The sequence below is a fragment of the Macaca thibetana genome, chromosome 12 (genome assembly GCF_024542745.1).
Source record: "Macaca thibetana thibetana isolate TM-01 chromosome 12, ASM2454274v1, whole genome shotgun sequence".
NCBI classification, from domain to species: domain Eukaryota; kingdom Metazoa; phylum Chordata; class Mammalia; order Primates; family Cercopithecidae; genus Macaca; species Macaca thibetana.
Window position 1 is genome coordinate 27,268,660 of NC_065589.1, and position 24,302 is coordinate 27,292,961.

Genomic DNA, 24,302 nt, shown 5'->3' on the forward strand with positions numbered 1-24,302 from the left:
TAAACCCAAATGTGGCCGGGTGCAGTGGCTCACACCTGTAATCCTAGCACTTTGGGAGGCCAAGGAAGGCAGATTACCTGAGGTCAGGAGTTTGAGACCAGCTTGGCCAACATGGTGAAACGCCATCTCTACTAAAAATACAAAAATTAGCCAGGCATGGGGGCACATGCCTGTAGTCCCAGCTCCTTAGGAGCTGAGGCAGGAGAATCGCATGAACCCAGGAGGCAAAGGTTGCAGGGAGTTGAGCCGAGATCACGCCATTGCACTCTAGCCTGGGCAACAGAGCGAGAGAGTCTTTCTCAAAAAAACCCCAAATGTGGCCAGGCGCGGTGGCTCACGCCTGTAATCCCAGCACTTTGGGAGGCCGAGGCGGGCGAATCACGAGGTCAGGAGATCGAGACCATCCTGGCTAACATGGTGAAACCCCGTCTCTACTAACAATACAAAAAATTAGCCGGGCGCGGTGGTGGGAGCCTGTAGTCCCAGCTACTCTGGAGGCTGAGGCAGGAGAATGGCGTGAACCCGGGAGGCGGAGGTTGCAGCGAGCCGAGATAGCGCCAATGCACTCCAGCCTGGGTGACAGAGCAAGACTCTGCCTCAAAAAAAAAAAAAAAAAAAAAAAAAAAAACCGAATGTATTATAAGGCAATAATTCCTATATAAAGCAAACTAAAATGCAGCAATATTAAGGTATAAAAACAAAGAGAGGAAAAATTCCATTGAACCTTGATTCTGGAAACTTTGATCCACCCAGCAGTCATGATGTTAGACTCATTGAAAAGAATATATTTCTAATGCTTGATACGATCGGTCTATAGATGCATCATGGAAACTTGGTTGCACAAAAACAAAGTAAAAAGTAAACATTTACATGAAAAAATGGTGGATATGGAAGGTGGAGAAGAGAGGAGGTGATAGCTTTATCTTTCAAAATAGAGAATCAAGAGAGATGGTACCAAAAGCTGATGAAGTCCAAAAAAAAAAAAGATACTTAATACTTTAAATTACAAATATAAACACAAGAAGAACAAATATAATGATACAAATGTCAGACCCTGGGAATGTCCACGATTCTGGAAGGAAAAGGGTGGTATTATTGAGCTAAATCCTCAACTTTGTCTGGGCACGGTGGCTCACATGTATAATCCCAGCACTTTAGGAGGCTGAAGCCAGTGGATTATTTGAGCCCAGGAGCTTGAGACTAGCCTGAGCAACATGCCCATACCCCAGCTCTACAAAAATATATAAAAATTAGCAGGGGAAGGTGGCATGCACCTGTAGTCCCAGCTACTTGGGAGGCTGAGGCGGGAGGCTCGTTTGAGCTTGAGAGGCGGAAGTTGCAGTGTGCCAAGATGGCACCACTGCACTCCAGCTTGGGAGACAGAGCAAGACCCTGTGTCCACGTAAATAAATATATAAATAAATCCTCAAGTCTCATAGCAAAGAGTCTGTAAATATGACTTCTTGTTGACAAATGAAAAAAATAGAGGTGTAAGCATGTTGTCTACATGGCGGCAAGCCCAGAAGAATAGAAAATGGAAACAGATTCTCTTAGAGAGGGGAATCGTGTCTTTCTCATTTGCTCAGTATAGTCTCCCTAGAGTCTAGAATGGTTCAGCACCTGGCACACTGCTTAACAAATGGTGAATGAAAAAAAAAAAAAAAAAGTCATCCTTTTTTCTTCTTTCACCCTATGTCCATAATCTGGCCATTTGCAGAAGTTGATATCCAGTGATCTAAGTCAACAGCATCAGTGCATCCAACACGTTCTAGTCTCTCATCTTCTTATTGCATCACTAATTTTATTTACTTTAAAATTAAGGATATCCAAAGTATTATGTGAGACCATTGCAGTGGGAGACACTTAAAAGGAGATATAAAATGTATGTTGAATTGGAAAGTCTTCAAAGAGCAGCAGTGACAAATTTTTTGAGATTTTTAACAACTACATAAATTCAGGGATTTTTTTAATGGATGCCGCCTGAGACTTTATTTTCTGTTATTTTCTTCTAATAACTAACCAAACAAGCTCACATTGAAAAATGATTTATTACTAAATTTGAGCTAATTGCAGTGACTGATTTCAAATTTTTTCCACAGTGTATTGGAGTTAAAATTTCACTGTGAAGAGTACTACGATCACTCTCGCTTATTCCAGAAATATAAATGGACACTTGAGTATTTGAATTATTGAGGAACTGGTTGACTGGGTAATTTTAAAAAACCACTGGGCATAAAAAACATATTTTGACTTATATTAGTTTAGAATATTTACACTTGAAAGTGTCTCATCTTGTCTGAAGTAAGGGTGTTTCTTTCATACACATTTTATTGCACTGAGTTTTGTGACCCATGGCATATTAATGAAGCTGAACAGGATGTGAAATATAAACTGGGAGCAAAAGATTAAATAAACCAAAATTGCGTATTTTCTGCAGTCTTGTCCAAAATTGGGTAACCACTTCTGATGGGGTAGCTCCTATCCAAGAATGAGTCACAAAACCAGACTTGTTGAACCTGGTATGTGATGGCCCCAGGAACTGAGTCACAAAGCAACATTCTGCCTTTGTTTTTTCAGGGCAAGAAACTTGAATGGTATCCCACTGAGTTAAAAGACAGAATATATGGCATTGGCATTTCTGTACTTCAGAGAGGAATGTTATCTGTTATAGGAACAAAAAATAAATAGGAGAGGCAAAGCTTAGGTTAATCATATTATGTTACTGATATAACATAATTAACTTGGTAAAAGTGAAGGTGTGGGCCGGGTGTGGTGGCTCACACCTGTAATCCCAGCGCTTTGGGAGTCCGAGGTGGGCGGATCACCTGAGGTCAGGAGTTCGAGACCAGTCCGACCAACATGGAGAAACCCCATCTCTACTAAAAATATAAAATTAGCCGGGTGTGGTGGCACACACCTCTAATCCCAGCTACTTGGGAGGCTGAGGCAGGAGAATCGCTTGAACCCGGGAGGTAGAGGTTGCGTTGAGCTGAGATTGCACCATTGCACTGTAGCCTAGGCAACAAGAGTGAAACCCTGTCTCAAAAAAAAAAAAAAGGGAAGGTGCCCAGTGTCTGCAACTATGTCACCCCGGACATATCACATATCACTCTGTTTCTCCATCTGTAAAATGGGAGCAACAATGCCATTGCCTCACCATCAGGAGGATATGGAGACTAAATGGGAGAATGTAGGTAAATAGCACAGAGAATGGGTATTAGTAAGTAAACTGCAGCAGTTTGTTGATGTTAACAGTAGTTAGCATTATGTGTTAACTATGTTAACAATAGTTAGCATTATATTTAACTATACCTAACTATATAACCATTGGGAATCCAGTTTTCCATGATGTGCCTCTGGAATGGAGCTGCCTAAGTCCTGCCTATGTCATTCTTCTCTGAAGATTACTGAACATCATCTTCAAATGTTCATCCTTGTAAACACTTGTGTGTGTGTGTGTTTATTTAAATTTTCAGAAAAATTCTGTAGGCCGTTGGAAGGAAGCTACCATACCAGGCCACTTAAACTCCTACACCATCAAAGGCCTGAAGCCTGGTGTGGTATACGAGGGCCAGCTCATCAGCATCCAGCAGTACGGCCACCGAGAAGTGACTCGCTTTGACTTCACCACCACCAGCACCAGCACACCTGTGACCAGTACGTACACAACCACCCTCACGCCTCCTATGCCCAAGGTTCCTGGAGCTGAGCTCTCCTGAGGAAGTGCTTTCCTTCTCAATTCATATTCTTCCATGAGGGGCACCAACATTTTTAAAAATGATGTTGGCAGCAAGGACGGTACATTTTCTAGAAGGCTGAAGGCTGACTTTCCCCTTTCTGTGACTCTCTAGGCAACACCGTGACAGGAGAGACAACTCCCCTTTCTCCCCTTGTGGCCACTTCTGAATCTGTCACTGAAATCACAGCCAGCAGCTTTGTGGTCTCCTGGGTCTCAGCTTCCGACACTGTGTCAGGATTCCGGGTGGAATATGAGCTGAGTGAGGAGGGAGATGAGCCACAGTATCTGGGTAAGCGCAATATGTCGCTCAAGACCGGTTTGGGGCAGCTGCTGGAAAACTCTCACTGGGAGGGGCCTCTAGGCAGGTGGTATCTGTGGTCTGGAACTGGCTGACAGCTCAGACTGAACAAACCAGCCTTCGGCATGAGGAAAGAAAGGACTGACTCTTTCTAGGAAGTGGCCGGGTTTTTCCCAAGCCACCCTCACATGTTCCTGGTCCCTGATGCCAGCTGCATCATGTGCCTACCTGGGCACAAGTTTCTACAGCAAAAGCTGTTTTCTTGGTGGAAGTAATTACCAGGACTGCAGCTGACAATGTTAGCACAGTATCATCACTCATACTTTTCAAATAGTTATGGTGAGGGGCCTTTAAAAAACTTTATCAGCACACTGAAGTGTGTGCCAATCGTAAGCACTGAGTTCAGTGAATTTGAATTCTTATAAAGTGAACACACCACAAGACCAGCACCCGGATCAAGAAAAAGAACATCTGTCTACCCTGACCACATCATCTTCCACCAATAATCACTACCCTGACTTCTTACTGCAGAGAGCTATTTTTAAAAATTTGGCATTAGATTACAAAAGTTACACATCTTTAGAGAAAAAGTTGGAAAAATGAAAGGAAGGAGGAAGAGGAGAAAGGAGAAAGACAAGGAGTGGGGTTTTCCCATAGTACATTAATAATCACTGATTACGCGGGGTGCAGTGGCTCACTCCTATAATCCCAGCACTTTGGGAAGCCAAGGCTGGTGGATCACTTGAGGCCAGGAGTTCGAGATCAGCCTGGTCAACATGGTGAAACTCTGTCTCTAATAAAAATACAAAAAAATTAGCCAGGTGTTGTGGTGTGCACCTGTAATCCCAGCTACTCAGGAGGCTGAGGCAGAAGAATTGCTTGAACCCGAAAGGTGGAGGATGCAGTGAGCTGAGATCGCACCACTGCACTCCAGCCTGGGCAACACAGCAAGACTCCGTAAAAATAATAATCACTGATTATCTATTAGCACATTACCTTCAGTCATTTTTCCCTATGAATATATAGTTCTTAAAATATCCTTCTTCTAAGCTGTAGAATCATTTGAGGGACTAGTTTGCTCCGATTAGTTACCTTGTCTTTTCATTTCAAAGATCTTCCAAGCACAGCCACTTCCGTGAACATCCCTGACCTGCTTCCTGGCCGAAAATACATTGTAAATGTCTATGAGATATCTGAGGATGGGGAGCAGAGTTTGATCCTGTCTACTTCACAAACAACAGGTACCTGTGTGCTACATAATGTTAAAAGAATCTTTTTCTGTAAAACACAGGCCTGTAGTAGCACTTCCTGACTGTTTGCCCCACTTTCTTTCTTAGCGCCCGATGCCCCTCCTGACCCGACTGTGGACCAAGTTGATGACACCTCAATTGTTGTTCGCTGGAGCAGACCCCAGGCTCCCATCACAGGTCAGCTGAGCCTCCCGCTCTTTGGCTGCTATGTTAATCTTAATGACATCAACAGGGAGGGCGCAGATTCTGACTGTGGATCTGCATATCACTTTAAATCTCCAATATAATTTATGGGAGAGAGGTGTGTGTGTGTGTGTGTGTGTGTGTGTGTGTGTGTGTGTGTGTCGGGGGGAGTTATTTTCTATGGCACATTTCCCCTCGAAACCATTTTACCAACTCCCTTATACACACACACCACAACATACACACAACCTGTAAAGCCAGCTCATTGGCTTATTAAAGCAAGTGTTCCCAGGGTTGAAGAGGTGTAATTTTCCTGAAAACCTTGCTCTAAGATTTATCCTTAAGGAGAAAGCTGAGCTGCCTTCTTAGCTCATTAGGTGATTCAACTGCCTCATCACTGAAGTTCCAAAAAGACACACACAGTGCTAGACAACTCTGCTCAGGCTGGTTCATTAATTGCTTCCCTCATCTGGAGCTCAAAGAGGAAAAATCAGCTTAACATGAATATTTTCACCTAATGGCATCTCTAATTGACATTTATTAAGGATCTCAGGTCTTCAAGGATGACATTTATTATTAACAAGGTTTGCATGACTGTTCTTATTTTATCTTCGTGCTGAGTAGTCATTATTACAAGAAGTGGCAATATTAAAAGAGTCAAAAAGAATCACTGGCTCTTCACTAATCAAGCAAGATGCTAAGGAATATTCGAAAAGGGAGGATTTATGGTGTTTCTAAGCCTCGGTCTCAAAGAAAACAGTGCATCTTAACTTTTGTTGATCCATCTGCAGGGTACAGAATAGTCTATTCACCGTCAGTAGAAGGCAGCAGCACAGAACTCAACCTTCCTGAAACTGCAAACTCCGTCACCCTCAGTGACTTGCAACCTGGCGTTCAGTATAACATCACTATCTTTGCCGTGGAAGAAAATCAAGAAAGTACACCTGTTTTCATTCAACAAGAAACCACTGGCACCCCACGTTCAGGTAACTTTTTTAAGAAGACACTTCCTATGTTATGTTATCAAGATTGTTCCTGAGGGGGGGTGGTTTTGTCTCTGTCAATAGTTCCCACATTCAAATAATCTTATGCAATAGTTTTTCCCTAAACTTCTGATGTTTAGCTGAAATGTCATAAGTAACTTATCAAAGCTGGCTACTGGCCTTTCTTATTAAAAACCAATACCATAATGTCCGTCTACAAATTTTCTCCCAGAAGCTCAAGGGTCATTTCATCTTTGATTCTTAAGTATTATAAAATGATTCAGTAAAACAAAAACCATTACATTATTTTCTGCAGTTATTTCAAAGGTTTTTGTTTGTTTTGTTTTGTTTTTTAGTATCTTTTCTTATAACCCTCTCCCCTCACCATCATATGACACTTCATATGCTGGTAACTCATTTATTACCTAACTATTTTAGACAAAAGGTTCAAATGTCATAATTTAAGCACTATGACGGGGCCATGAAAATATGATCTGATTAAGAGACAAAACTTAGCAAAACTCTCGAATGAGAGGCTCAGTGAACTGCCTATCATATCCGAGAAACTGGCTTCTTAAAAATAATCTTCAGCAGAAAATGTGAATGACTGGTTGACTCTTGTCTGTCAGATACAGTGCCCTCTCCCAGGGACCTGCAGTTTGTGGAAGTGACAGACGTGAAGGTCACCATCATGTGGACACCGCCTGAGAGTGCAGTGACCGGCTACCGCGTGGATGTGATCCCCGTCAACCTGCCTGGGGAGCACGGGCAGAGGTTGCCCATCAGCAGGAACACCTTCGCAGAAGTCACCGGGCTGTCCCCTGGGGTCACCTATTACTTCAAAGTCTTTGCCGTGAACCACGGGAGGGAGAGCAAGCCTCTGACTGCCGAACAGACAACCAGTATGTCTTTTCCTATCTTTACCTCCCCTCCAAATTCTCCACCCTCACTTCCAGCCCGTGAGGAAGTGCAGCAAACCATTGACTCAGAGGTGTATGGCTTAGAGAGAGGGAAATACCCAGCCGGCAAGGGAATGCATAGTGAACACAAAGCACATTAAACTTGAAAACAAAACTCAAACAAGCTCCATGAGGCTAAGTGGTAACCCATTTCTAAAATACATGTATCAGCTGAAGGGTACTAAGAGGGAGAACTGAAGAGAATCTAATTTGAGTGCATTTTTCCTGTAACTAAATATATCTAGATCAAAGTTAAAATGCAGGATCGTAACACAGTAGAATTCATTTAAGAATAGCAATTGTCAAGTATCTAGTATTACTAGCCACCAGCTTATCTGCTCAGTTTTTACAAGCATTATTCTCATATTTACTCTCTGTTTTGACCTTAGGAAGGAAGGTCTTATTATTATTATTATTTTTTATTTTTTTGAGATGGAGTCTCGCTCTGTCGCCAGGGCTGGACAGTAGTGGCGCAGTCTCAGCTCACTGCAACCTCCACCTCCTGGGTTCAAGCGATTCTCTTGCCTCAGCCTCCCAAGTAGCTGGGACTACAGGCATGCGCTACCATGCCCTGCTAATTTTTGTATTTTTAGTAGAAACAGGTTTCACTATGTTGGCCAGGCTGGTCTCAAACTCCTGACCTCAAGTGATCCACCCACCTTGGCCTCCCAAAGTGCTAGGATTACAGGCATGAGCCATCGTGCCCAGCTGGAAGGTCTTACTAGTATCCATATTGAATACATAAAGAAACTGAGGCTTTAAAAAAATTCTGGAACTTGTAGGGTCACAGAGATAGGAATGGATAGAGCTGGCTCTATAACCTATGTCCAAAGCCCATGCTCTGAATTATTATACTTGACTGCCTCTTAAATATTTCCTCTATTTGAAATGTAATTTAAATTTCGGTGGGAAAACTGCTGGTTATTATTCTTAAGAATAAACTCCACAACTTATGTGATTCTGATAGTGCAAACTCACCAGTATCCTACCATGAATCTGAGGATATGTTATCATTACTGTAATTACTGTCTAATCTGAACCATGTGAAAATAACTTTTATTTCTCTAGCAGGGACTCTTCACAGAATATTGCTTCTGACCCATAGAGAGCTTCTTCTTGCTGTCATTTTAGGAGGCATATCCCTTTTTCCTTAATCTGTTTGGCTCAGAGCAACCTGTGAAGTTCAGAAGTGTTTGTTTTGCCTTTTTAAAAATACCATTGCTTTAATGTAACTATAATTTCTGAGAGTGATGGGAAGGTCATGCTGGAACATTAGACTTCCCGAAGGATCACAGTCAAGCAAAATGGTTCCACAATTTCTCATGACTGGCAGAGTTTTGGCAAAGTTCTATGTAGCACTCAATCTCTTACTGGCTCAGTTTTTCCGGGGTTCTGACTTTCACATAGTTGCAACCTTGAGGAGAGAAAACTTAGACATTCAATCAAGCTTCAGGACTTGAGTTATGATCATTACTGATCTAAATATTTCTTGGCATGTTTCATCTTTTTTCCTAGAACTGGATGCTCCCACTAACCTCCAGTTTGTCAATGAAACGGATTCTACTGTCCTGGTGAGATGGACTCCACCTCGGGCCCGGATAACAGGATACCGACTGACTGTGGGCCTGACCCGAAGAGGCCAGCCCAGGCAGTACAATGTGGGTCCCTCTGTCTCGAAGTACCCACTGAGGAATCTGCAGCCTGGATCTGAGTACACCGTATCCCTTGTGGCCATAAAGGGCAACCAAGAGAGCCCCAAAGCCACTGGAGTCTTTACCACACGTAAGCCGAAAATTAAATGCCTTTTCTTAACTATATTTACATTCTCTATTCTTCATGCTTTACAAAAAAACAAAACAACGGCCCCCCAAAAAAAAAACATTAAAAAGTTAGTATATATTTAAATCAGTGATACTAAAAATGTGCTCCGTAGACTGGCTGCTGGCCCGTTAATTGTTTGCTGCTAGTCTGCAACAAGAAAAAGAGTTGTGCCAGAATGTAAATCACAAAGCACACTGCTTAGTAGAGCTGAGAATTTTTCTGAAGCCAGATTTTCTTGAAGGAAGCAGTGCGTTAATTCGCATACATTGCCAAGCTCTTTCTTTCCTCTAGAGCCAGCACTTTGAGTAACATGGGTTTAAAGCACTCTGTTATTACAAAAATTAAATTCTATTACATTAAATGAATTTACCAAATACTAGTTAAGGCAAGAAAAAATTAGCACCTATGTCTATATTCTATTACTTTGGGCATTGAATAGTAACTATGAATGCAGAATAAAAATATCTACAGGTTGAATGGGAACCAACTAATTGAACATGAAGCCAGGGAAATGATTTCTTTATGAGTGTTGGCTGCAGAAGATTAAAGTACTTTTGCAGACAGAATTGCTTTTTTCTTAAATTACTCTTGAAATTCCTCAGAGGAGGAAAATACTAACAATAATTTTTGGCCACGTCTGTCCTTTTGCTCAACATTTTAAAGGAAGTGGTCTTAAATCTCCCACATATCTACATCACAATAAAGACCTCTATTCACAAACTGATTTCTATTAAATACATTTCCATTTACATTACAGAGAATTATGAGACTCCTTATTTCTGGCTGAACATTATTTGTTATTTTCAACTTGACGTTTTGAATTATAGAAGCACCTAACATAAGCACTTTTTTAGCATATATTGTAACCATGGACTAGTTTGCAATTTTCTAAGAGCCTTCAACAAATGTTACTCTTCGACTAATTTAAAAGTATGGATGTTAAAAAGCATTCAAAAAGTCAATAGAAGCCTAGTTTGTAAATAACTATGGAATTGATTTCCCAAAGAAAATATAAACTTTTCCCCATAAAAATACATACTTTAAGGAAAACTTACTTCCATTTAAATTTACTGTATGAAATTTGGCCCTTTTCCTAAATAATAGTTAATCGTAAGCAAGTAAAATTCATTTTTAATTTGCAAATAAGCTTACCTGAAAATTTGGCTAAAATTTTACACGGTTCTAAGATAGTCTAAGATCTACTCTCATGAAATTAATGTCTTTATATTTCTTGTAAATATTCATTTGTTATAAATGTCCTTCAGTGGATTAGAATGGAGATTTCAGTGAAGGTGCCCTTTCAGTAGATGTTGTCTTTTACTAAAATGTAGAAGTCTATAGTTGTCTTGTTCATTCCTTAACATAAGGCATATTTTATGTAGTTTCTTTGGTTGAACACAGTGCTGAAGAAAGAAAAAGCATTTTTAATGATGCTAACAATAATTAAGGGAAGGTGGTGGGTCAAGATATTTCAAGTACTTCTGAAGACTTTGATATATTGGATATATTATTTTATGCTTTGCATAATAGATTCATATAAAATATAATTATTTTAATTGAAGTACTAATAGCCAAAAGTAATTTTATTAGATAAAGTTTAACATCGTGTCTGGAACATTGTATGCTTTCAAAAAATACTTGGTGAATAGATGATTGAGAAAGGAATAATAACAAAAACAGTTCAACGAAGCTTATATTTAAATAAACTAATGTAAGCAGGGTATTCTACAACTCCATTTGAACTTTAAGTACTCCTTAAGGTTGTAAACATCCTCAAGGCTTGCATGGTTTTGAAATTACTAAGTTTCTGTAACTTTTTTACTGTCTTACTAAGCTGAATTCTGGGAGTAACTTTTCTGAGTTTTATAACTTGTGCTAAATTCTTAAGAGCGAATGTGAGAAAAGTTACGGGAAAAAGCTGTTTCTGGGGAAAATTCAGCTTATTCCTGTATTGATAGGGCAAATTTTATTTCTTTAACAGCTGGGCTTTCTTCCCTAACAAGACCTGCCAGAACCCATAGCTCACACTCAGAATCACATCCTTTGTTTGACATCGTTTGTGGGTTTGTGGTTTGGTGATTTTCCCATAATGGCCTTCCCAGGCAGAGAGCATCATCTTAAACTTGGGAAGACTCTAGCTGGCTGGCTCAAGCAATAGAAAATACCTAGTCTTAAAGCCCAGGACAGTTGAGGCAAATATAATTTGTAAAAAAGTTGTGGTTTTCACAGATGTTCAGTGAAAGAAACTGACTGTTCTCTGAATTGCTTTTCGTGGGCCATTAAAAAATGGTCACACAGGGCTGTCATGGCATTTTGGCAGAGTCAGCAGCAGCCAAGTGGTGTATAATTTCAGAGGTACTAAAAGGCATCGGGGTCACCCATCCCAGTCATGTTCCCCCAACCCCCACCAAACACCATCAAAATAATAACATACATAGATGAAACAGCCCACTAAACCAGTAGTACCTCAATTCAGCCATTAGAGCTATCATTATGAAGTGGCCCACATATATCTTTGGCTTTTTCTCACACAATATTTTTAAAATAAAAAAATGGCTCCTTAGAATCCAGACTGAAAAAGAAATGCGAGAATTGCGATGTTGATTCTAAATTCCCACATGGCAAAGAAAAAAAAATTGACTGGAGTTGAGTTGAGACTGGAGTCTGAACACTTTTTAATCCCTGTTTGTATAACTCTGGAGACTAATTCTTTGTCTTGCCAGCCATTCATAATTTAGTATAAATACATTCGGAGGTTTTTTCCCCAATGGGAACAAAATTTGATTGAGATGCAAAGAGAGGAAGAATTGTGGAGATATCAAACATGTGACCAGGGCTACTCACACACTTGATACCCTTGAACTTAACTTACCCAACTCAAAATATATGGCCTTCTGTGACTTTACCTTTCTAAATTTATAATAAGATTTGTGAGGTTGTTAGAAAGCTCTATCTTAACTTCATATATACATTCTTTCCTTCCTTCCTTCCTTCCTTCCTTCCTTCCTTCCTTCCTTCCTTCCTTCCTTCCTTCCTTCCTTCCTTCCTTCCTTCCTTCCTTCCCTTCCTTCCCTTCCTTCCTTTCCTTCCTTCCGTCCTTTCTTCCTTCTTTCTTTTCTTTCTCTTTCTTTCTCTCTCTCTCTTTCTTTCATTTTTGGTGCTAAAACCGAAAACAAATCTTTTATTTAAAAAGAAGATTTAAAAAAAAATTTTTTTTTTTTATTTTTGGCCAGGTGCGATGGCTCATGCCTGTAATTCCAGCACTTTGGGAGGCCAAGGTGGGCAGATCACCTGAGGTCAGGAGTTTGAGACTGGCCTGCCCAACATAGTGAAACCCCGTCTCTACTAAAAATACAAAAATTAGCTGGGTGTGGTGGCAGGCACCTATAGTCCCAGCTATGGGAGTCTGAGGCAGGAGAATCACTTGAACCCAGGAGACCGAGGTCACAGTGAGATGAGATTGTGCCACTGCACTCTAGCCTGGGTGACAGAGCAAGAGTCCATCTCAAAAAATAAAAATAAAAATTTGTTTAAGTAATATTTTATTTTATTTTATTTATTTATTTATTTATTTATTTATTTATTTATTTATTTATTTTTTTGAGATGGAGTCTTGCTCTCTCGCCCTGGCTGGAGTGCAGTGGTGTGATCTTGGCTCACTGCAACCTCTGTCTCCCAGGTTCAAGTGATTCTCCTGCCTCAGCCTCCCAAGCAGCTAGGATTACAGGCATCTACCACCATACCTGGCTACTTTTTATATTTTTAGTACAGATGAGGTTTCCCCATGTTGGCCAGGCTGGTCTTGAGTTCCTGGCCTCAAGTGATCCACCCACGTCAGCCTCCCAAAGTGCTGGGATAACAGGCATGAGCCACTGTACCCAGCCAAAGTAATATTTTCGATAAGAAAAAGAACAGTGATGTCAAGATGCTAGAAAATGCAAAACAAACTTGTTATGATTCCTGATTCTGGTGATAAAATACTAAATTTTTGCAGTGTTATTATTCTGAATAAATAATCACATATTTAAAGTACAAATCTTTAGACTTCAAAGTGCATCCATGGTGGCAGATTTTGTTTAACTTTTATATAGCATGTTTTACTGCAACCAAAAATAGTTGACCATTATTGTGGAATAATTCAGCATAAAGCTTTTTTTTTTTTTTTTTTTTTTTTTTTTTTTTTTTGAGATGGAATCTCATTCTGTCACCCAGGCTGGAGTGCAATGGCATGATCTCGGCTCACTGCAACCTCTACCTCCAGGGTTCAAGCGATTCTTGTGTCTCAGCCTCCCCAGCAGCTGGGACTACAGGCACGAGCCACCATGACCGGCTAATTTTTCATATTTTTAGTAGAGACAGGGTTTCACCATGTTGGCGAGGCTGGTCTCGAACTCCTGACCTCAAATGATCTGCCCACCTCAGCCTCCCAGAGTGCTGGGATTACAGGCATGAGCCACCAATCCCTGCCCAGCATAAAACTGTTTTTAGATCATCATCTATAATTTACCACTGTTCTTAAATTAATGATTAAGAAACAATACGATAATCAGTTTGTGGTGGCCAGTTGTACATTTTATAAGGGATTTTACACTGACGATATAGGGAAATTTATTGTCATAAAACTCAAATCCCAACAATGATGGAAAGACATGAATTAGATTATATAATTTCATTGAAAAGACTGCCTTAGCGAATATTTAACCCCTTGTTACTCAGGTATAATTCATGGGCCAACAGAATCGGTATTATCTGTGTTTGTCAGAAATGCGAACTCCCTAGTTCTTTGTTAGACCTCCAGAAACAGAATCTGCATTTTAGCCAGACCCAGATGATGTGTGTGGCACATTAAAGATTGAGAAGCCTGATCCTCTCCCAATTCTCACCCAATGAAAAAATATGTTACATTCTCTATCCACTGCTTGGTTAAACTGAGGTTCTCTATAAAGATACTTGTTATCTCTATTCTATGAAATCATCTGTGATCTTAAGTTTTGAAAACGTGTATTGATTCTCTCTCACAGTGCAGCCTGGGAGCTCCATTCCACCTTACAACACCGAGGTGACCGAGACCACCATTGTGATCACATGGACACCTGCTCCAAGAATTGGTTTTAAGGTAAACTGCCCATGTTCCTAATCTCTGTGATACAGCCCTGAGCTGTCCTTGTGTTTCCCATGTAGTGGAAACAGGGTGCTCAGGAGTCAGGAGACCTGGGTTTTGCCACCTGCTTCTGTTCATACATCTTTGACTACATTGTCAGGGCCTAACAATCCTTCCCTGCCTACCTCACTGAATTGTTCCAAGAATGGATGGAGGCTATGAAAGTGCTTTTCTAAGGATAAAACATTAGCACGAAGCTGCTGCTTGTTGTTATCTTATTTTCTCTATCCTTTCCCGCAGGGAACTACATTTCAAAAAAACATAGGAAAACTTTATTTGATGTGTCATTCTAAATGGGTGTGAACAAGTTCACAAAAGCCAATTTAGGGAGATCAGTTAAACTCAGAGTCACTTAAAAATCGCATTTTCATCCAATCAGTTTCATCTCCAACTGTTCAAAGCGCTGCGGGTAAATCTCTTAATAGAAGTTAAGATTAAGGTTTCCCTGTGGATATCTGGATTCATCTTCTTTAAAGTAATGATATTAGGGAAGTGATGAATACAAATGAATATGTTTAAAAGAATTCCATTCTTTGGCATTTAGTGTGAAGACAGAAATATTTGTTATCGCTGGAAATCATTACTCAATCCCCTTGATTATTTAAAAAAATACACCAAAGATAAAGTATATGAATGGCCATACTTATGATTATGCTACTCAAATATAGAGGAACTTTTTGAAGATTGCCAGTATACCTTTTAAATTCCCTGAATGTCATGCTGACTTTCAGAAGCCTTATGGTGTGTGAAGGATCTCTTTAGAGTTGGACACTATTTGATAGCACAGTGTTACCTGAGTTTTTGAAAAAGGATCTTAAAAGGATTTTAAATTACGGGCATAGTTATTCTAATTCTTCTCTTGTAATGTATCATCCTGCAGTTGAAGCTATGAACATAGCTCTTCGAAAGGTGTGTTTTTGCAATACAGTTGCTACAGGGGCTAGTGCCTTTATATGGCAACTAAAAGGTGAATTGAATGTGAATAACTTGTTAAAAGGAGAGCTCAAACATTCCTTCCAGCACACACACAGAAAAATAGAAACAAAATACCATGTGGCCCACAGTCCCTGGGTATGTCTGGTTTGTAACAAGAGATTCTTTATCAAGCAAAACAGTATGTAATGACATTTCTCTGGAACCTTCCGTAATAATCCACCTTAATGCAGTTTGGAAGATACCTTCCCCACCTTGGGGAATTTCCAGCTAAAGTATATAAAAGAGTCCCCAAATCATTTCCTAATAAAAGTACATTGTGCAGTTTCTGAAGAGTTTACGCTATTTAAAGCATCACAACCTCACAGCAGTAACAGGCCTCTGGAAATATTCGTCCTTGGTGTTTATTTTGCTTTCCTTCCTCTAGCTGGGTGTACGACCAAGCCAGGGAGGAGAGGCACCACGAGAAGTGACTTCAGACTCAGGAAGCATCGTTGTGTCTGGCTTGACTCCAGGAGTGGAATATGTCTACACCATCCAAGTCCTGAGAGACGGACAGGAAAGAGATGCGCCAATTGTAAACAAAGTGGTGACACGTAAGAAGAACTCTTTTTCCCTTTTCTATTAGTTTTTAAAACTGTTCCACTTTTTGAAAAAATCTAGTGTCAATATCACTTTTTACTTATGAGAATGGCACAGGGGAGATATCTCATCCTTACTTAAATTATTAATGCTATTCCTGAATTTGGAGTAGCAGGTTCAATTCATGCTTTATATTTTATGGCATCAGAAATGTTCCTTCCATGTCAAGAATATTTATGAACAGGCGAGATGAAAATAATTTCAATAGTATTGCAAAATCATTAATCATAAGAAAAGTCTTGTCAGAGAACTGCTGCTGTCCATCATGTTTTCATAACGTGACCTATATTTATATGGGAGGGAGGGAGGCAAGAAGCGTGGAAGAGAGGGAGGTAGGGAAGGAGGAAAGATTACACAGGTCAAGAGCTTTGTGTCAGCTTTAACTTTTAAAATTTTCTTTCTCCGTAGCATTGTCTCCACCAACAAACTTGCATCTGGAGACAAACCCTGACACTGGAGTGCTCACAGTCTCCTGGGAGAGGAGTACCACCCCAGGTAAGTTTGGGATGGATCACAGGGCAAGTATACACCATACCTTCCCAAGACAAAGATTTTAGAAACTGTTTCTTTCAGACAAAGAAAGGATTCAAATTACAAATGCTCAGCTCTCCATACAGACTATAGCAGTACATGACGTACATCATGGGGCAGCCTGCAGGATGCTTTAATCCACGTTGACTTCAATCACAGGAAACAGAACAATCTTACCCTAGTCTAGGAGGACAAGGCAGATCCTCACACAGCTGTAGGGCTGAAGAAAAGCGCTGTGGAAGGTGCCTTTTGCTGAGTGCATTAAAAAGTGCCAAACAAATGGCTGAAGTCATATTACGTAATTTCCCTTTTGTGAGTTGTTACAGAGCCTAAGTTTATTATTCCTTGAAGTTTTATGAATGTTTTGTCATAAGTTGCACCACAAATATTTAAGGGTGATGAAAGGCAGAAATACCTTCGTTTTACAGAATAAGAAAACTGAGACTTAGAAAAAATTGGCCTACTCATAGTCACACATTTTAAATGTTACAAAACTGGGATTGTAACTTAAGTTTGTAGACTCCTTCTCACACCCAACATCACATATTTGGAATGTAATTTTTTAAAATTATATTCTATGCAAACTGAAAAATTTGATTAAGGGGTTTCTTGACCATTTTTAAAGCTTTAAATGAAGCATTTGTCTAAATTCCTTGTTCATATATATTTGAAAATTATTTACAAAATGCTAAAATGTATAAAGATAGCTGTAATAATAGTCAAATAGCACGATGTACTATGGCAATAACAGGAAATTTTAGATATTCATTACTTTTGCCAAAACCGCATGGAAGTCTCACAAAACTTATGGAGAAAAATCTTAAACAAAAATAGAAGTTCCAATTAATGTTGATTGCATTCTAACCTCCTATATTTGTTAATTTAAGGGATATGTTTAGTTTATTCCTTAGCTATTTCTAATTTTACTGTTAAATTATTGTGAAATTTTTGTTAGAAAAAAAAGTACTGTATAGTTCTTATCTTTGCCAGGGCACAGAGCTAAGGCTATCATCTCTAAGTCTGATTAATGTATGCAACCACACAGAAAAAAACTAGCTCAGAATATCTCTTTTAATCTCTCTCTGAAGTAGAATGATTTTGGTAAAGTTTTCATTATCTGCGGAAACATCGTTTAAGCCAAAGCTATACAATTTCCAGCTGAGTTGCTCCGAATCTGAAACTTTCAGTTGGCAAGCTTCACGCTTGTTAGCAGCAGGATCATTCATACCTTGTCTCAATGACCCAGCCCACACATTTGGATGATCACTAGCAAGTGTAATGATCTCAATATTTATTTCTCATTCAGTTGGGTTTCCTTGTATTTGCCACATTAGTGTTTACCCTGTTCCTAATGGCAAATGAAATTCTGTCATCTCCTTGCCTTTTATAAAGTTTAATATACTTTCTCATTTTACTTTTAATCTGGCCCTATAGCTCTCTAGTCCTCACTGTTTTTATTTGAATATCTCTCATCCCCCTCAACTCTTTTACTGCCCAATTTCTATGATTCCTGAAGACTTCAACAATCAATACTCTCTTTTTTTTTTTTTTTTTTTTTTTTGAGACAGGGTCTCGCTCTGTCACCCAGGCTTGGAGTGCAGTGGTGCCATCTCGACTCACTGCAACCTACGCCTCCTGGGCTCAAGCGACTGTCGTGACTCAGCCTTCCGAGTAGCTGGGACCACAGACATGCCCCACCACGTCCAGCTAATTTTTGTATTTTTAGTAGAGATGGGGTTTTACCATGTTGGCCAGGCTGGTGTTGAACTCCCAACCTTAGGTGATCTGCCTGCCTCAACCTCCCAATCAATACTCTTTATAGAATAAGTATCACTACTTTTGTTTTTCGCCTTTTCTCCTTTCTTGGTTCTCTTCCTTTAAATCCCATAGTTTCAGACCTTTTAAATTAGGAGAGCTCTCTGAGGAATGTGCTTAAGGTTGAGAGCGATTCCATACTAGGCAGGTAGAAAGGAATATTCCTCAGCTGTCTTCAAATGATTCATTAAGGAAAAGCAGGGTACAGTGGTAGGACCATGGGATTTGGAAATGAAAGCTTTTGGGAATCACTCCCCTGGTTCAAAATTTCCTTTAAAGTGAGGATCTTGGCAGAGGTTGAAGTGAGCCAAGATCGTGCCGCTGCACTCCAGTCTGGGTGATAGAGGGAGACTGTGTCTCAAAAAATAAAAACAAAAAATAAAATAAAGTGAGGATCTTAGTACTGCCTGAAAGGATTGTTGCAAGCATTGAAAGACAGTGACAGTGGAGTCCTCAGCAAATGCCAAGTCCTTCTGCATTCCGCTCTGTGAGTCCGTCATTGGAGTCTAGTTAAATATGCTCTGGTTCACAGATGCTCTGTGCAATAACTTCCTCTTTTTTTTTCCTCCAGACATTACTGGTTATAGAATTACCACAACCCCTACAAACGGCCAGCAGGGATATTCTTTGGAAGAAGTGGTCCATGCTGATCAGAGCTCCTGCACTTTTGATAACCTGAGTCCCGGCCTGGAGTACAATGTCAGTGTTTACACTGTCAAGGATGACAAGGAAAGTGTCCCTATCTCTGATACCATCATCCCAGGTAATAGAAAAATAAGCTGCTATCCTGAGAGTGGCACTTCCAGTAAGAGTGGGGATTAGCACCTTAATCCCTAGACGGTTAAGGGTGTCAAATATAGTTGGGATTTAATTCCGATCTCCCAGTTGCACTCTCCAAAACCAAGAAGTCAAAGCAGCGATTTGGACAAATGCTTGCTGTTAACACCGCTTTACTGTCTGTGCTTCACTGGGATGCTGTGTGTTGCAGCGAGTATGTAATGGAGTGGCAGCCACGGCTTTAACTCTGTAATGTCCGCTCACATGGAAGTATGACTAAAACACTGTCACGTGTCTGTACTCAGTACTGACAGGCTCAAAGTAATATGGTAAATGCATCCCATCGGTACATTTCTGCCTGATTTTACAGTCCGTATCAATTTCCAACAGCTGCCTATAAAATAGTTTTGTCCTCGTATGTGAGCACGGGAACAGCATTTGGTTGACACGTCCAGTTTTTCATCTTGCAGTTTCAAATCCTTCTTTTTAAAAATTGGATTAAAAAAAAAAAGAAGTAAAAGCCACACCTTCAGGGTGTTCTTTGTTGTGGCTTGAAAGACAACATTGTAAAGGCCTGTCTAAGGATAGGCTTGTTTGTCCATTGGGTTATAACAGAATGAAAGCATTGGACAGTTGTGTCCCCCTTTGGACTCTTCAGAAGAATGCTTTTACTAACGCTAATTACATATGTTGATTATAAATGAACTAAAATAGTGGCAATGGCCTTGACCTTAAGCCTCTTTCCTAAGCCTCAATGTGCTTTTGAATGGCACATTTCACACCATACATTCATAATGCATTAGCATTATGGCGATGATATTGTCATGAGTTTTGTATGGGAGAAAAAATATCAATTTATCACCTAATTATTATTATTTTTTAACCTTCTTCATGCAAGCTTATTTTCTACTAAAACAGTTTTGGAATTATTAAATAATACTGATACTTACTTCATACACTTATTTCAGATACTTATTAAACATTGCTGATGCTTACTTCAGATACTATGTCTAGGCTCTAAGAATGGTTTTGACATCCTAAACAGGCATATGATTTTTAGGAATCTGAACAGTTCAAATTGTACCCTTTAAGGACATTTTCAAAATGCAAAAACAAAAACAAAACAAAACAAACAAACAAAAAAATCCCTAAAAGAATATTGTAACCTGTTTTATTCTTCCAGGGAAGCAAACTGTTCATGATGCTTAGGAAGTCTTTTCAGAGAATTTAAAACAGATTGCATATTACCATCATTGCTTTAACATTCCATCAATGTTACTACTGGTAACCTGATATACACTGCTTTATTTTTTCCTCTTTTTTTGCCTCTATTTTCCTTTTGCCCCCCACCCCCTTTGCTTTGTAACTCAATAGAGGTGCCCCAACTCACTGACCTAAGCTTTGTTGATATAACCGATTCAAGCATCGGCCTGAGGTGGACCCCGCTAAACTCTTCCACCATTATTGGGTACCGCATCACAGTAGTTGCGGCAGGAGAAGGTATCCCTATTTTTGAAGATTTTGTGGACTCCTCAGTAGGATACTACACAGTCACAGGGCTGGAGCCGGGCATTGACTATGATATCAGCGTTATCACTCTCATTAATGGCGGCGAGAGTGCCCCTACTACACTGACACAACAAACGGGTGAATTTCGAAAACTTCTGTGTTTGAGACATAGATGGTGTTGCATGCTGCCACCAGTTACTCTGGTTAAATATGGATGTTTTAAGGGGGAAGTCAGCAGTTGGCCAAAGATTAAGACAGGGTGGACTATGGGGATAAGGAATCAAATGCATCTGCTAAACATATGCAAGTATTCTTCAGTACACTCTCATTTAAACCACAAGTAGATATAGAGCTAGAAAAATTCAGATGTCTGTTCTGTTAAATATAAAATAGCAAATGTTCATTCAATTTGGAGACCTAGAATTTTTCTTCTTAAATACCAAACACGAATACCAAATTGTATAAGCACCAATTAATTATAAGAAAGATATCTCCAAAATGTACCATCATGCTCTTCCTTCTACCCTTTGATAAACTCTACCATGTTCCTTCTTTGTAGCTAAAAACCCATCAAAATTTAGGGTAGAGTGTTTTGAGGTAGGAGAAAAATAAATTTGGGAGCATTCTAGGTTTTGTTGCTGTCACTAGGTAAAGAAACACCTCTTTAACCACAGTCTGGGGACATGCATGCAACATTTTAAAGGTTCTCTGCTGTGCATGGGAAAAGAAACATGCTGAGAACCAATTTGCATGAACACTTTTCATTTGTAAGTAGAATTCACTGAATGGACTTGTAGCTCTAGACATCTCACATGGGGGGAAGTTTAGGACCCTCTTGTCTTTTTGTCTGTGTGCATGTATTTCTTTGTAAAGTACCGCTATGTTTCTCTTTGCTGTGTGGCGACTTAAGCCTCTTCAGCCTGGGATAAAATAATCTGCAGTGGTATTAATAATGTACATAAAGTCAACATATTTGAAAGTAGATTAAAATTATTTTTTTAAATATATCGATGATGGCAAAAAGGTTAAAGGGGGCCTAACAGTACTGTGTGTAGTGTTTTATTTTTAACAGTAGTACACTATGACTTAAAATAGATTTAGATTAGACTGTTTGCATGATTATGATTCTGTTTCCTTTATGCATGAAATATTGGTTTTACCTTTCCAGCTACTTCGTTAGCTTTAATTTTAAAATTATATTAAATGAGTCTTCCTTCTTGTTCGAAACCAGCTGTTCCTCCTCCCACTGACCTGCGATTCACCAACATTGGTCCAGACACCATGCGTGTCACCTGGGCTCCACCCCCATCCATTGATTTGACCAACTTCCTGGTGCGTTACTCACCTGTGAAAAATGAGGAAGATGTTGCAGAGTTGTCAATTTCTCCTTCAGACAATGCAGTGGTCTTAACAAGTAAGCAGTCGAATGTATCTGTTCCATAAATATTAACCCAGAGCATAGCAAATGAATTCTGAGTTCTCAAGTAGGAGCAGCTAAAAGCAAGACAGCTGCAACCAAGCTACAAACTAAACTCCAAATTCAATGTACAGCTCCATAAATTTTGAAAGCTGTAATGTTTGTTGCTATCTTAATATACTTTTGATATCTACAGCTTTTAAAGAAATCATAGTGGAAAAACACCAGCAGGAAAGTTCCATGACTTTAAACAAACTCCGCTTCCAAATAAGCAGATAAAAATAAGTGAATATCAAGAGAAATTACATGACTAAATGTAAATCTTTAGAGAAAAAAATGAGAACTGAAAATAGTGTCACTAGGCGTGCTTTATTCTCATTTTTATAAAAAAAGTGTCAGTAGTTGATTTAGGATTTGAATACTTAGAAAAGTGACTGATTGCTTGGGCTAGATTAGGATGTTGTTTTGAAGAGAGTCAGAAGTTTAATTTGTACTTCAAAAAGAATCTGTTAGAAGGATTTCTCAGAAGGCTGAGAGCTCAGAAAAAAAAAAAAAACCTGACATTAAATAAACAACAACAATTTATGGAAATTGTCTCTTTCTAGTCCCAACCATTATAGAATAGACATCTTTTGTTAAAGAATCAAACAGTAGGCTGCAAGATGGTGCTGTGTTTCACATAAACAGTGCTTTTTATTATTTTCACTGTAATAGTCAAATATATAACAACAGCAAAAGATTCTACATAAGGGAAAAATAGCTTACATTTAGGTACATTAACAAATATTAGTCTGAAAACATCTTCTACCTTTCAAACATAATTTAGACAATGAAACACAAAGAAGAGCAGCTTGACGTGACCATAATCTTGGTTTCTTACTTTGTGGCTGAGGGCAAGAATATCTTTATTTGGCATATCCACCACCCCAGGGCTATTGCTTCTGTTCTAGAGCACCCTGGAATCACTAATTACAGCATCACCCAGTATACAAGCCCCTGTATCACAATGTCTGCCCCTTAGCCATAGACCTGTCACATGTTAATCATGTGTTCTAAGACCTTATTATAATCCTAATGCTACAAATGACCTCAAGGTAGCCTCTCTCCCTCCCAGCAAAGTCATTATTATCCTCTTTTAAAGATGAAGCAAGCCAGGTGCAGTGGCTCTTACCTGTATAATCCCAGCACTTTGGGAGGCTGAGGTGGGCCAATTGCTTGAACCCAGGAGTTCGAGACCAGCCTGGGCAACACAGTGAGACCACGTCTCTAAAAAAAATACAAAAATTAGCCAGGCATGGTCATGCACACCTGTGGTCTCAGCTATGTCGGAAGTTGAGATAGGAAGGTCACCTGAGCCTGGGGAGGTTGAGGCTGCAGCAAGCCATGATCATGCCACTGCACTCCAACCTGGGTGACAGAGTGAGACCCTGTCTCAAAAAAATAAATAAACAAACACGAAGCAGTTGAGGTCCCCAATGGTTAAGTAAATTGCCACTGGCCAGCTAGTAAGGTGCAAATGGAATGCAAGCATCTGGTCCTCCAATCTGGCACTTTTCCAAACTTTGCAGGAGGCTTTACAGAAACGCTGAAGGGCAAATGGTGTGCAGGGGAATGAGGGTTTAGTGAGTAGGAGTTCCAAGTTTAGAAACCTCACTCTCTGTACCTTTTAGATATACAAATATTTACCATATGTTACAATTCCTCTAGTATTCAGTACAGTAACATGCTGCACAGGCTAGTAGCCTAGGAGCAGTAGGTTAGACCATATAGCTTATAGCTTAGGTGTGTCATAGGCTCTACCATCTAGACCATATAGCTTATAGCTTAGGTGTGTCGTAGGCTCTGCCATCTAGACCATATAGCTTATAGCTTAGGTGTGTCGTAGGCTCTACCATCTAGACCATATAGCTTATAGCTTAGGTGTGTCGTAGGCTCTACCATCTAGGTGTTTTTTGTTTTTTGTTTTTTTGAGACGGAGTCTCCCTCTGTTGCCCAGGATGGAGTACAATGGCACGATTTTGGCTCACTGCAACCTCCAACTCCCAGGCTCAAGCGATTTGCCTCAGCCTCCCGAGTAACTGGGATTACAGGCATGAGCCACCAGGTCCAGCTAATTTTTTTGTATTTTTAGTAGAGGTGGGGTTTCACCATGTTGGCCAGGCTGGTTTTGAACTCCTGACCTCAAGTGATCCACCCTCCTTGGCCTCCCAAAGTGCTGGGATTACAAGCCCATCTAGGTTTGTATAGGTACACTCTATGATGCTTACACAATAAAATCACCAAA

The 24,302-nt window shown here is 39.8% G+C and overlaps 1 protein-coding gene across 30 annotated transcripts in view; it reads left to right on the plus strand.

Annotated features, from left to right (window-relative positions):
- The window catches only part of FN1 (fibronectin 1), a 75,939-nt gene that overhangs the window by 22,654 nt on the left and 28,983 nt on the right, over window positions 1-24,302 (plus strand). For 18 of the 30 annotated variants that reach the window (XM_050751210.1, XM_050751211.1, XM_050751214.1 and 15 more), the window contains exons 14-26: window positions 3,477-3,657; window positions 3,852-4,028; window positions 5,150-5,278; window positions 5,375-5,464; window positions 6,262-6,456; window positions 7,083-7,355; window positions 8,928-9,194; window positions 14,255-14,349; window positions 15,755-15,923; window positions 16,378-16,464; window positions 18,887-19,078; window positions 20,467-20,739; window positions 21,833-22,015. In XM_050751210.1, coding sequence (XP_050607167.1) covers window positions 3,477-3,657; window positions 3,852-4,028; window positions 5,150-5,278; window positions 5,375-5,464; window positions 6,262-6,456; window positions 7,083-7,355; window positions 8,928-9,194; window positions 14,255-14,349; window positions 15,755-15,923; window positions 16,378-16,464; window positions 18,887-19,078; window positions 20,467-20,739; window positions 21,833-22,015 — 2,311 coding nt within the window. The remainder of the gene's footprint in view (window positions 1-3,476; window positions 3,658-3,851; window positions 4,029-5,149; window positions 5,279-5,374; window positions 5,465-6,261; window positions 6,457-7,082; window positions 7,356-8,927; window positions 9,195-14,254; window positions 14,350-15,754; window positions 15,924-16,377; window positions 16,465-18,886; window positions 19,079-20,466; window positions 20,740-21,832; window positions 22,016-24,302) is intronic. The other 12 variants (XM_050751220.1, XM_050751227.1, XM_050751222.1 and 9 more) reach the window with 1 other exon arrangement.